Raw genomic sequence first — 13,585 nt, 5'->3', positions numbered from 1 at the left:
GGCCAGGTGGAAAACGTCCAAGGTCGCTGTGTTGGCGGTACTTGAGGGATCTGACGCGGCTTGACAACTTTTGCGTCCTGGGACAAGTGACAGATTCGCCCCGAGAAGGCAAACTGGTTATCGATCGAGTCGGTACATAGTGCTCACGTACGATCCACGCTACATGTATTCTCAATGAAAGAAGTGAAAGTGCAGATCTCACGTCATGTCCACGTGCATCGCTAGTCATTTGAAATTATTGCTGTCGGCCTCAGGACATACACGGTGAAGTTCAGCCCGATGGCGTCGGGCGAGCAAACGATGTCTTTCCATGGCGGCTCTCGGTAGTGCTCAGCCTTTTCTTTGTTTAAAGTTACCTTTGATGATGCTGCCCCATCTGATAGCTAATCGGTGTGCTTGTCCATGTCTGTCAGACGAGATGGGATCGTAACGAGATGTTGATGTGAACCGAAACTCCGCGAGCTGATGTGACCAAGCAAATCGTCACCGGTGAGCCGGCTCGCCAGTCTAGCCCATGCACTGCCACCTCCATTACTCCGGCGTCTACCAACGTCGCTTTCAGGGAGCGCGAAGAAATGGAGGAAATAAATGAAGCAAGCCAGCCTCAAAAGCGCGGAGGAGGAAGCAACATAACCATGCGAAGAGGCCCGCTCAACTGGATGCATCCGAGTCCCCCCCCCCCCAAAAAAATCCACACCTATGTCTAAAATGAGGCGAATATCCAGGCCGATTTTGATCACAACAAAAACCTGCATAATTGACGTTTTCGATCTTTGGAACAGCACGCCAACGTCACGACGGCAGCGCTGCGAATTCCGCTGAGAGCTTCTTCTATGCACGCGGCTATGGAAAGATATCGACAAGCTCCATGATAAGCGGAAGGAAAATAATTGCAATAATTTGGACAAGTCGTCGATGCGACTCTCGCTTGCGCGTGAGGTACGGGATCTTCTTTGGATTTTTTTGGCTTTTTGTCGACCTGCCCTTGCAGTCCATGCGTCCGTGAGCTTTTCGAGAGACAGAAGCACAGCATGGCACAATGTACCAAGGTCGCTCCCATGGCACTGGAATAATGGAATAAACTAAACAATCGACGTACATGTAGTTCCCAAAAGGGGCATAGTTGGGGGTATTTCCAGCCTCGCAAAATCTACTACAATAACATCCTTCCTACCGCTGGAGGAGGTCGATTGGTGAAGGTTGGCAGTGGACCTGCTGGCTTGTATCTATGCCGGCTTTTTCATATCTCTTGTCTTGAAGCGCACGCCTTCATCCAACTCGAAACAAGCTTTACTTGCGTTTTTGTCTGTCCGACTTCCAAGCTGGTAAAGAAAAATGCCCGTCCTGCATAGTCCATACATTTCCCAGGTCAGCTCTGATCTGGGGAAATTCTGGTTGTCGGACAGTTWCTAGCTCGACGCCTGTAGTGTGGGTGGTCGGTCTGGAACACTACGTGTGCGGTATTCGGAGCTCGGTGGGGAGGGAGAGTCAACGGCTTCACTGCCAGCTCTGATGTGCAGATCCGGAAGGTCAAGGCGAGCCAACAGTACCAAACCAATCCGAAACCTATCTGGAGACAACAAGTGTCTTGCAGAAATGTCTCAGACGTAGCTTCCGTGTTGAAGCTTTCAACCAGAGTCTGCACATGTTGGCCAGTTCTGGTCTCCAACATCGGTGATATCGATATCAGAGTTTACTAAAAGTGCTTGCTCGTTTCTCACCAAGTGGATTCTTCATGTCACGATGGACCGCGAAAACGACTCATCCTCAACAGCGATATCAATAGACTGAGCTATCGCAATCCGCTCTTGTCCTCTCGAGCAATCTAGGTCTCATTCTGTCATTGAGGGATTCCCATTGTTTCCTTTGTATAGAGAATACAATTAGGGTACAGGATCTTTCGAATGTGCATTGCACTCAATACGTAGTCGTGTATTCCGTCCAACGTTCGCTTATGGGTTGCTGAGACCATGGCTGTGATGACTTCGAGCGTGCATGTAGAGCAACAGAGGGGAGCCACATCGGGATGGCGAGAAGATGACGACGAGCAAGTGGTAATTTTAATTCATTCGTATCCAAAACATGACAGAGAAGCGCATGCCATTACTTTCTGCATACTAGGTTGACTATGTATAGAGCAAGAAGTGTGAACGCCGTCGACGCTCTGCTGTCGCTTGTGTGCATAAAATCTTAGCGAAGTATCCTAGCGGCCGCTACGGTTACTCCAGTACTCTACTCTCCTTTTTTTGTCTTGTGGTGGTCAAATTCAGGGGCAAAGCTGCCTCGGGGTCGGTTCTTCATGTTCCCGATTACTTGCGACCAAAAGCAACGAAGCGTTAAAATCGTCTCTTCTTACTGAGTTCGCTGATACTTTCAAAACATATAATACACATGGTTGGAAATTGGGTCATTCGATGGGTAGGCAATAGCTATTTGGCAATTGATTCACTAGCGCGGTTTTGGGGAGATTCCAAAAACAGATCAAAATGAATCCTATATGACAATTTTTTGTCTCTGGCTCGCGATGGCGGCCACGATGTAATACGCTGCCTGTCCGGGAGACTTCCGTAGTGGATAGAAGGCTGTATCGGGAAGTTTATAGTTCGAGTTCGGTTCAGGAGCCTTCGAAATGGCGGTACTCATGCGTCCAAAACATCAATAAAGCCTCTGCCATTCAAGCCGAGATCCACAACAATACCATGATTGTTGGTATCGATGTTACCCATCCATCACCCGGAAGCGCAAAGGGCGCTCTCAGCATTGCATTCCTCGTAGCCTATGTAGATCCGCAAATGTTCCAGTAGCCCGGAAGGATTTGCACGCAAACGGGCAAGAAGGAAATGGTCGAACCACTGCAGGCGATCATGATCGATCGTCTGAAGCTTTGGCAGAAGCGGTGACAGCCAGAATCCTGTGGTTGCTGTGACTTCCGCTAGAGCTGCGGGCTTCTCACTAACAGCACACACTGCAAAAACCKCGCCTCTTCCTGGGCACAAATGTTGTATGCTGATMGCGAAAGTTCCAGGCGGATGCCGCGCGGGTTTCGTTGAGGGTCTGGAGTGAGTGCTCAATCCGCACCAGATGCGTAAGGCTTATGCCCACTGAAGAGGGTAGGCGGGACTGCGGTGAACACTTCGCAACAGATGGCTCTCGTGGTATCTCTTGCATCGGGTTCGACGTATTTCGAACACCGCATGTCGTGGCAGTACCAAATTGTGCGTTCTGGAGAATGTAATGTGGTTGCAACCAAGGACATGCTCCACAAGCTGATGACACCGAGCGCACTCCTGATTGCCTTCCTTCTTGGCGTACTCCCTCATCTTTTTCACATCCTCGTTCTCGGAGCAGTGTATTCCCTGCTTGCGAGGTATACAAGTCATGCGGTGGCAATTGGAACAGATGGTCCTCGTGAAACTTGGGGCAGGTAGCCCTCGTGGCATCTCTTGCATCGGGTTTGACGTATTTCGAACACCGCTTGTCGTGGATCGGATCGTCGAGCTCTCCCCGCTTCTCCTCAAATCTCACCTCAAGTTCTTCGCTGACGACGTCGTAAACCTTGTCCCAAGTGATCGGTTGACGGCAATAGCGTGGAGGGTAGAGTGTTCGATCACGCATAGACAGCGCGGAAAGTTCCTCGAGACATCCATACTCCGAACCTGGTCATAATGGAGAGTTAGAGTCTCTGAGTCAAGAAATTTGCGCTAGGAGTGATGACGAACATGACGGTGATAGTGTATGCCATACTTGGGCTTGGCAAGGAGAACGAGAGTGGTCAGTGCTAACGCTGAAAAATGGGGGACGGAGGATGAAAGTTGTTGAACTGTGTATAGGGGGGAAGAAGGTGTAAACTGTAAAGGGTGAGTTGGACCTTCAGTCCAACTCAGACTAGTTATAACTACGCCCTCCTTTGATCCTATCGGACTCCGGTTTAGGCCATGTYCCCTTTGTGGACAATGAGGTGCGTAGAGTCTCTTCCAACAAAAGTCCAGCAAACATGGTCGAACTCGAGCAAACTTGTGTGCCTCTCAGAATGTTGGTCAGTCGCCCGACAGAGGTTGAATTACAACATGGGTACAAGACATTTGGAATTGGAAAACATGTCATCAACACGTGAGCTGGTCCTTCATCGATACGCTCGAATTTAGGGTTAGTGCTGGGTTAGGGTTAGGGTTGAGGGTCACGTATCGATGTAAACATGTGATTCTTTCAATGTAGTGGATAGCAGAGCGTGGCCTGAGACCAACACCACAAGTCACTCTAGAGCTAACTCGAATCTAGCTTGAATCGAAGTCGGACTCAACATACCACAGGTTGAATGGATATCTCTCGTGAGAAACCATACAGTTCGGTAACCCCGACGAGCCTTGCTTGCCGGTCCAATATAGTCGCATGCCGTAGGTATTGTCAGTTGACGTTACGTCGCATCTGACCACGGCGAGTTCTCACACCCCCTCGCCATGCGAAGTCAGGGACCATGGAGATTTTGTGGCAACTCTCCTCTAGCTGATTTCAGATATCACCCCTTTTCTCATCGTTCTTCATTCTTACCCTTCCTCTTAGCTGTACTTGCTCTGCTTGTCGATCCCCTCTGACCCCTGGTCTCTAATTTTCTGGTCTGCTCGTCCCATGCGGCCCAACTCTGCTCTGCTCTGCTACTCTCGTACGTCATGAGATCATGATGTTTCAATATTACGAGCTTGAAGGCCCGCATACATGAGTTAGATGTTTCCAGCGTGTTCCGGGGTATCCCGCTCTTCACGGCAACTCTACATCGTATACTGTCTTTTGAATGGCATACTCGCATGATGCAAAAGCTTGCTCTGATAAGGGAACAGTGTGCTGAGGTCGCTCTCCTGGAGAGTTGATCGAAGTTGGCAAGATATATGTATGGCGAAGTAGTAGCACCATCAGCGACCAGAGCATGCATTTTTTGGTCTGCGGCAAAGCATTCCAACGTCCACTGTCGTAATCAGAGCCCGATGTGATCTTTTGGTRCCCCTGCGCCTCGTGATTATGTCTGAGCTGCACAAACGCTCGACATTAGGCGTGTTGAGTTGCCGTTTACGCTGTCGCCCTCGAGATCTTGCGAGCCAGGGTGATCAGTTATCCCGTCTAGTATGTTGTCTTTAGATACACTCTGTAGAATGTAGTCAGTTATTGCTTATGCTACAAATGCTCTGCATACTCTCACCTCGATTGTATTCGTATCTTGATATAAGGTACCGCCGTTCTCGTTATACTGCCGGCAGTCTGAACAAAACAGCGATATATTAGCGTGGGACTGCCTTGAATTCTGACACTACTTCCTGTTAATCTTGTTTTTCGTCTGTTTATGTAGACGGAGTCCTTGTTCAAATCGTAGTATTCGGGGTAGTCGGGCTTAGGTAGTAGTTCTTAGAATAGATCGAGGACGACAGAAACGTCAGAGTATAACCTGCAGTGTTTCGTGGTCCTCCTCGAAGAGGGTCTCTGCAAAKGCACAACATGTGATGGAGATCTGAGATTGGGATCCCAGTATCAATCCTTCAACCGTCATATTGGCCTGTACGGCGAAGCCATGAAAGCCCAACACACGCAAGGAGCTCAAAAGAGGAGCCATCGATCAGATCCGATCTCTTGGTACAAAGGACCAAAYCTCTTCAAGTGTCCTTCTACCGCAGACGTTGACTAAATTGCTGGTCAGATGTAGATGTCTGCAGTCATCTCCTCTTGCGTCCCTATTGAGCATGTTCTGCCAACATCACGAACTCTCGTCGAGAGAATTGCAGAGCTGTCGATATGAGAATTATTTATCGGGACAAGACATCCCCATACATCCTTACAATGTCCTAAGGCATCGCTCTCTGCAGTATCGATAAATCTAGAACTGCTAGAATCCTAACAACTAGCAGAGTATCCTATAAACTTATCGGGGGAGCAGTTTAGGGAGCTGCTGTTGATGACAAATCCTCATATCGACAGCTCTGGAGAATTGAGCGAAGGGGAACTAAATCTACACCGCAAAAAGCTTTCGGGACATGCAAGATGAAATCTCAATACAACCTTGGCAGTACCGCAGCTCCCGAAATCTACCATAATTCACCAGAATCACAAATTTCTTTTATTTTTCTTGAGAGAGACAGACGACCTCAAGGGCTGGTACTGGGAGCAACAGGGCTGTCGATTTGAGTCAGATGCTTGAAGTCACCTGTCACTCAACTCATGATCGTCTTCTCGACACAGCATGTGTTTAGATATGGCGGAATTAACCTGACCATTACAGCACTCGCCATTCTTTCGAGCGACCATAGCGAATGCTCAGTTTTGTTCAAGGACTCTGGTGCTGACGATTGTCACGTATATAAGCGGGTATGCCTGCAATGCGATGCTCCCTCGAAAGCTGTAGTGATCTTTTCGACCAAGGCAACGCTTCTTGACTACAGTTTCTTCCATTTTCCAGAATTCGGAAACATTGCAATGTGGCGCCACAGTCCGGACTGCCTGATTTCCCCATGATGTTTTTTCTTGTTCTGAACATCATGTGGGTGTGTAGCAGCTCGGTATGCCAAAGTACTTACGTTCGCTTCAACTGAGCCTTGGTGTAGAGAATTTTCCTCTACGATGTGATACAGCTGCGGCATAACTTGCTCAGACGGAAGAAGCGATAGTCCTGCGAAGCGGGCAACCCCATTGAACATCTTCCCAGTGGCTTGGTAGGTGTATTCTGATCTCACGGTCAAGCCCATGGACCATTCAATCGGTTCCCCTCGGCTTGTGATACGCCGGATGAATCGAAGCACACGTTTCGTGATATGCTTCTCCCCAAAAGTTAAATTGCTTGCTGTATTAGAAATGTAGAGATTATCGGAAATTGACATCCTGTTCTTTTATAAGTCCATCACCAGCAGACCGACAATGGTCGATCATCATCGTTCTTTGCACCTCTCGTTCCAGGCTACAGCTAGGTTGGTGTGTATGGATACTAATCCCAGATCATGCGAAGAGTTAGACGAGTCAGAAGCATGGGAGGAGCTGGGAGGATGTGAAAAGCTGGATGCCTGCAAAGTTGTAGAAGCTTGCGAAGATGAAGAAGCTTGCGAATTTGTATAAGCCAAGGACCCGTGATGATGTCAAAACATATCTGATTCCCGGCTACATGGCAAATTGTATGGAATTCTCAAATCTGAGCAGGCAGGCCGACTTTCTGAGAGCGGATGCGTTTTCGTTCCGATAATGAGCATCCGGATATGACAACAGTCAGGAACCACGCTAGTTCCGCCGCTGTGCGAAGGCCTGGTATAGGCCTGGTATAAATTGGCCCATCCAGCAGATCTGAGCAACTTTCTTGAAGAGATTTCGTCTGGATCGACCATCTACGGCTGTGTATTATGCCAGGGACGTAAACTGCTCTCTGTGTCCGTTATTTCGACATCCCGAAAGGCAGTCTTATATTCTCCGCTTGCAGCTGGACAAAGAGATAAACCCCTGTACTCGAACACAGCGGTGGATATCGGGTTCTATCTATACTTGCAGCGCACATGAAATCTGAATGTGGGGATTACCGTGATCACAGTAAGCAGTCAGCGCTGTGACTATGAGGCAAGTACAAATGAACAGAACCACAGATAATGGCCGATAAGCCTTCGAGGCTAAAGTTGTATGGGTCTGTTCTGTTTGGGAACTTATCGTTGCTCAAATAGTCTCAGAAGAAGACCAAAACCTCGGACACTGGATCGACCTCCATTGCTGTATCAGATACTGAAGGCTGATCAGGAGGGCGGCCGATAGATGGGATGATAACCGCAAAAGTGTGAAGCCTTCATCGCTTGGTTATCCTCCCGTCCCTATAGCACGATCAGTGAAAAGTTAAGCCTCTTTAACTGTCTCCTTGGATTTTCGGATGCCGCTCAAAGCAGCTGGTATATCCTGTTTCGGGAAGCTGGTTCAAATGAGAGGCCTTCGTTCAGACAAGCATGCAAACTTGCCTAACACGTATCCCGTTCGCCACGCTCGACACAGGAAAGTCCAGATTTTACCTTCTTCGTTCCTCTGCTCCTTTTTCTCTCTTATACTGGAATCTATGTGTGCCGAGTTCAATAAGTGAGGCTAGTTCGGCCAGTGCCGAGGCGGCGGTCTATATTTCAATCTTGATTAATTCATATTTTTCGGCTTGCGAGATGAAGGGAGTTGAGAGGTGGCAATGGTTCAAATGGCTGTAGGTTGCGACTATTTCAACAACGTCGCATGGAGTACATGAACAGCATTCGCGTTTCGCAAGCACAAAATACCACAGGCTTGCAAATATACGTGCCCGCGAAGTGGGATGTCATAGTGTCCACTTGGCTTTTCTTCGTCGTGGGAGCATCTTGTATCTGTGTCGTCCACTGCTATTCTTTCTTGTAGAGGATTTCCCGCAGTCTACTGTTCAGTCTAACAGTATATTTCAGTGACAGTGATTTATACCGGAGTGCCACTTCCACACACTCCATTGTCTGTTCATGATTAGCGTAACCCCCAGTAATTGTATTGTCAAAAGTGTTACTGACGTGGTTCCAAAAGCGCTAAACAAGGGGTAACGCCTCCATATTGACCGCACATTCGAACACTACCCATCAGAATGACCACCAGATTACCTTCTACACATCAAAGAAAACGACATCTAGAATTTGGCCGGAACTCGTGATGACCAAGTGGTTTTTCGATTGCATCCATTGCAAGTTATACATCCTCTGGGTTTCCCATTCTTTGCGCGAGGAGAGGTCAAGAGACCATTCCAACGAATCATTCTTGATTGGAAGAGTAAACCGGGAGTGCAGACCTGCGGGTGATACTTGCATGAGTGCAATGACCGAGAAGCAAGATACACACCGAACGGTTTACATTGACTACTCAAGTAGTGTGACTCCATTGTAGAAACTTGAAATTCATCCATCTATTTCAGTGGGCTGCCGGACAGCACATGCGTTGGCAAATCCTATGTTGCCTTCCACTTCCATCAGCGAGCCACCGTATTCGACATAGAAGTGGTTTTCATCAACATGATCGTCCAGTGCTCATCGCGAGAACCACCTCAGCCGGCGGCAAGGCTTTTAGTCGAGAGACATTATCTGGTCATATAATGTACTTCGACGGGTCTCTGCATGCTAGGCGCTGCAGTGAAGAACTTGAGCTTGAGGATGTACCCGCACATATTGTCGCCGCTAATGGTGATACTGGGCATGGTCGCAACAATAGTCGTCATCGTGTCTGTGATGACAGGAGTATGTGGTGCAGTTGACAGCGAAGTTGAGTGGCAGTTCAGGTGTGTAAATCCGAAGCAGGAATCCAGTCATGGTGATCAGAAAGCACGGACAACAGGCAAACAAATGACTACCGATCGACTACGGTGACTCAATCGACACCAGAGACAAGCTGTCACTATTACTCATATTACAGGACTTCCAGAACTTGACCTTCACCGGCTGTACCCTTGACCTGGTGCAGCGAACCTCTGCCTGGGCCGAAACGACAWCCTCCCGAGCAGATTTTCTATCATTACTCAATGCTCCTATCGTCATTACTGTACATAAGACGCAGGGTACGCCCCAAGGGCTTTACTTCCCATAAACCTAGGCGGTGGTGGCCACCATCTGCACACCGATCCGAGAGAAAGAGTTGAAGATGAGCCAACCGAACGACGTTGAGACCATGCCGCCGTGGACGGCTTCACGGCCATGGAATATAGGATATACATTACTATGAACTGTGAGCTGCACTCCGCATGGGGAAAGGGCATACTCGCTGCGCTATCACCGACGTTACAGTTCAACAGCAGAATCCAACCAGGGAAATGTTTCGGGTGGATTGCTATGAGCACTACAAGTAACAGCAGGATGATGGCAAAGATCGTCTTAATCGCTAGTTGCCAGGCCCACCAAGATAATCTGGGCAGGAAGAGAATTTTAGCAAGGCACCGCACAGCGCCAGGGGGAAGAACCGACCCCAAAGTAGCACAGGAGTTCACTCGAAATTGAACCCCGTGCCTGGCAGACGACCAAGGAGCCACAAGTCGACTCTTGCTCTGATCGTTCAGCGGGATTTTCGAATCACATTACGTATGGTAATACACAATCGGGCGATGATCCCGTTCTCGTTGGATTCTCGAACTTGCACCTTCTCCGTCAGTGGCGGCAGCACCTCTCCCACATGTCACCCCTATCCCGTATTGCCGCGGTCAGTACATCTTGCTTCGATCGTAGTCTGCTTCGTTCGGGTCGTTGACTCGTTGCTACTCTCAGCATCAATGAGTCTCTTCTGGATGTTGACCGCGACCTAAGTGTGTATGCAGAAACAAATACGCATCTTTCTACCACATCCCCCTCACACTATACCTGAGCCAACCACGAGTTTCCTCCCGACATCGAACCCAGTCACCCACAACGATTGTATATTGATAGCCCACTTGACCGCTCGAATGATTTATACCCCATATCCAGCATGACTATCACTCTTGAGTCAGTCTGTGAGRAGCTCCTCCATCTCGCACACGACAACTGCGACATACACGCATGCCGGATGACTCTTACCAAGGCTGAATGCTCCTCTGTCGTGAGCTCAATCTGTAAGTATCACAGGTCATGCGCAGAGTATCATCGTACTGACAGCAGTCGGAGGATGCGGACTGTCATTCATTCAGTGGATGGGGATTTTTACTTTAGATCACAGATCTCGGAGAAGCTACCACTGGCGATGTTGGTCTTCTATCATGCGTGTCCCAATATCAGGAAGGTACGTTTCRCCTGATGGCCCACGGGTCTCTCGTGCGGCTCGTGTCTAGGTCGCTTGGCATGAAGCGCGATCCCCTACCATGCGCTACCACGGTTTTCATAGCCTTCCAGATCTAGAAGCCATGATCGTTCCTACAAGCYCATGGAATCAGTTCAATTGGCCAGGGCGCTTTACAGGACACATGCTGGGTCTCGGGTCCAGAATGCACCAGAGGTTCTTCACACAAATAATATGATCCTGTGGTCAGCTGGACCACGGAGGCGAAGCCCTTTTCTCTTAGCTCGGTAAACTTGCCTTGAGTATTGATAGCTCTAGACAGTATTTAATGACGCTTTRATGGCTCGAGAAAGACATTGATGACTGCTTGAAGCTTGGAGTAGAAGGTTTGCTGAGCTGAAGAATTTTCAACTTTACCATTCTTCAAATTAATAATAACTGCTACTATGTGAGCACGGCTCCTCAGCTAAGGTCTTGTAATTTATAGTTATTACGGACTTTCTCATTGCATTTCTCTATTTATGGGCAGACTTTGCCATCCTTCCAGTAGCGGGAGCACTTCCCACTAGAGCCAGCACGACACTAAACACCAGGATCTGCGTAGACCTTACAGGCGAACTTCTCACGGACGCAGCGGCCACAGGCAACAGGACGGGCCACACCAATCCTGTCCACGCGGCCAGCGTGGGAGAGGCGTATCTACATGGAAGTCGTTAGATAAGGTTCATAGTTCATAAACAATTCCGGACTTCAAACATACCTGGTCGGCAGGGGAAAGAGTCGACCAACGCCAATCAGCGACAGCAAAGTCGCCGTTATGCGGTTGCTCGACTAGCTTCTTCTTGTCCGCGCCACGGCGCAGCTTCGCCTTCTTCTCCTCCAGCTCTTCGAGCTCTTCGGACTTACGCTTTAAGTTAGGAGCTAGGCCTTTCGGCAAACTAGCACCCCCAGCCTTAAAGCTGCCGGGTTCCTCCGACGTAGCCTTGATGTTGTTGTTGTTGCTGCCGTGCAGCGGCGGCAGCGGGTCGTAGTCGTCGTCGTCGCCGCCAAAGAGAGGACCGAAGTCTTCCTGCAGCTGCTGCTGCTGCTGCTGCGCGCGGAGGAGGGCGGCGGCGGCGCGGGCAGAGAGAGCTAGGCGCGAGCCAACCAAGCGACGAGCAGCATTGCGGGCAGCCAAAAGCGCACCTATAAGAACTTGGTGCCGCTGAGCGGCGGCGAGCGCAGCCTGTTACTGTTGCTACTGCTAGGCGAGGAGGAGGGCGGCGGCGGCGGCAGCGTCGCGAGCGCGAGTGAGCCTTCAGGTAGTTAGCTGTCTGCTTGTCCGTCTGTCTGTCTGTCTGTCTCCGGTGAAGTCAAACTTCATAGAGTACTTACTTGCCCAGCGCATCGCTGGTGCGGTCGCGAGACCCACTCCACGACAAGGAGTTTTGATGCTCCATTTCAATCAGGAGCCACGATTGGAATCTCGCGGAGGGCACACCTGAATGCGACTGGAAAACAGGTTTCCAGGAAAAGGTTCCGAGAAGTGTTTCGCGTCGAGATCGAGAACACCAACACACCTGCCCTGCCGCTTAAAGCTTCCGAACGTCTATGAATTTGCATGCCAAGATTTTTTGGAAAGGGGCGACCGACGAAACAAATGATCGATTCAGGCCTCCAAACTATCGTCAATGTCAATATCATTGGCATGATGAGAGATTTATCAGAGTATTGGATAGCCCACTAGAATATTTATACATTGATCGATTTCATCTGCTTCTGTTGTAATGTCAGCATGCCTCCCCCATTGAATCCAACCATCGCAACAGATGCTCAGATGAACAGCAGACTACTCCAGATCGCTGCTCCGCCGGAACACTTACAATTGCTGTTAGTTAAATACATCCAAACAGTATAAAGGAAGGCAGAGCGATCAAAAGCGTATGTGTAAGCTCCAACTACTTACCGCCGCGACGGGGAAGCATCTTCGCGGCTGTTGATCGTCGTTCGCCAAGCAGAAACAATACAATATCCAAACAAGAACGTCAAACGCACTGGTACGTTTGAGAGCCAGTACCCCAACGCGGTTCTTCACATCCCTCCCTCTTTCCAATCCAATCCGTTGGACGCGCTGGAAAGCCTGGTCAAGTCAGCAAGGAGCACAAGGGTCGGATCACAGTAAACGTACGGCGTTCATTGACAGGTTGTGACGGACGCTGTCCTGCCAGCCGCGATTCTGGTGGTCTTTGGCCTTTTGGCTGTGCTGTCGAACCCACCTATAGAGGTCGCGAAGCGACATAATGTGGCCGGGCGTCTCCTTAAGACATCTATGCAAGAGCTGCGCATAGCACGGGTCGGCAGAATCTTGTAGCTTGGCCTCATCTTCATTAGCGAATATGTCATCCTAAGGAGGAAGACTCTGCTCTTGACGGTCCCAGATTACGTCCAAGTCTTGTCTGTAGTCTTCATCGTAGTCCAAGGAAGACTCTTGGCTCAGAAAGGGCTGATGCAGTCGCGATTCTGGTTCTTTTCGAAATTGAGCACTCCGAACAGATTCACCGGATGACGGATGATGTGGATGAAACAGAGAAAGTGGGCGGATAGTGAAACGAGGGCGGAGATTTGTATATGATGGCAGCACCAATAGAGGCAGCACCGGCCGCTGGCGGATGAGCCGTTGCGCACTTGGTTGTTGAATCGACCTTCCCGCAAGACGATGTGTTGCCAGAGGATGAACCGTCGTGCATTTGGTCGTTGGATCCACCTTCCCGCAAGACGACGTGTCGCCGCATGATGACCCGTTGCGCACCGTGTTTTTGGAGCGGCCTTGCCGGCAGCGATACGCTTCTTGCAGCGCCTGCCA

At 49.5% G+C, this 13,585-nt stretch overlaps 1 protein-coding gene; it reads right to left on the bottom strand.

The window, feature by feature from the left end:
- Nucleotides 1–11,325: 11,325 nt before the first annotated feature.
- On the bottom strand, nucleotides 11,326–12,130 carry RCC_07616 (uncharacterized protein; the record flags this gene model as incomplete). XM_023772872.1 has 4 exons in its annotated part: nucleotides 11,326–11,442; nucleotides 11,504–11,928; nucleotides 11,985–12,038; nucleotides 12,118–12,130. 4 exons carry the CDS (start codon nucleotides 12,128–12,130, stop codon nucleotides 11,326–11,328), a joined length of 609 nt encoding a protein of 202 aa, XP_023628640.1.
- Nucleotides 12,131–13,585: the final 1,455 nt, after the last annotated feature.

Source organism: Ramularia collo-cygni (assembly GCF_900074925.1).
Source record: "Ramularia collo-cygni strain URUG2 genome assembly, contig: RCC_scaffold12, whole genome shotgun sequence".
NCBI classification, from domain to species: domain Eukaryota; kingdom Fungi; phylum Ascomycota; class Dothideomycetes; order Mycosphaerellales; family Mycosphaerellaceae; genus Ramularia; species Ramularia collo-cygni.
This window is presented reverse-complemented; position numbering and strand designations above follow the sequence as displayed.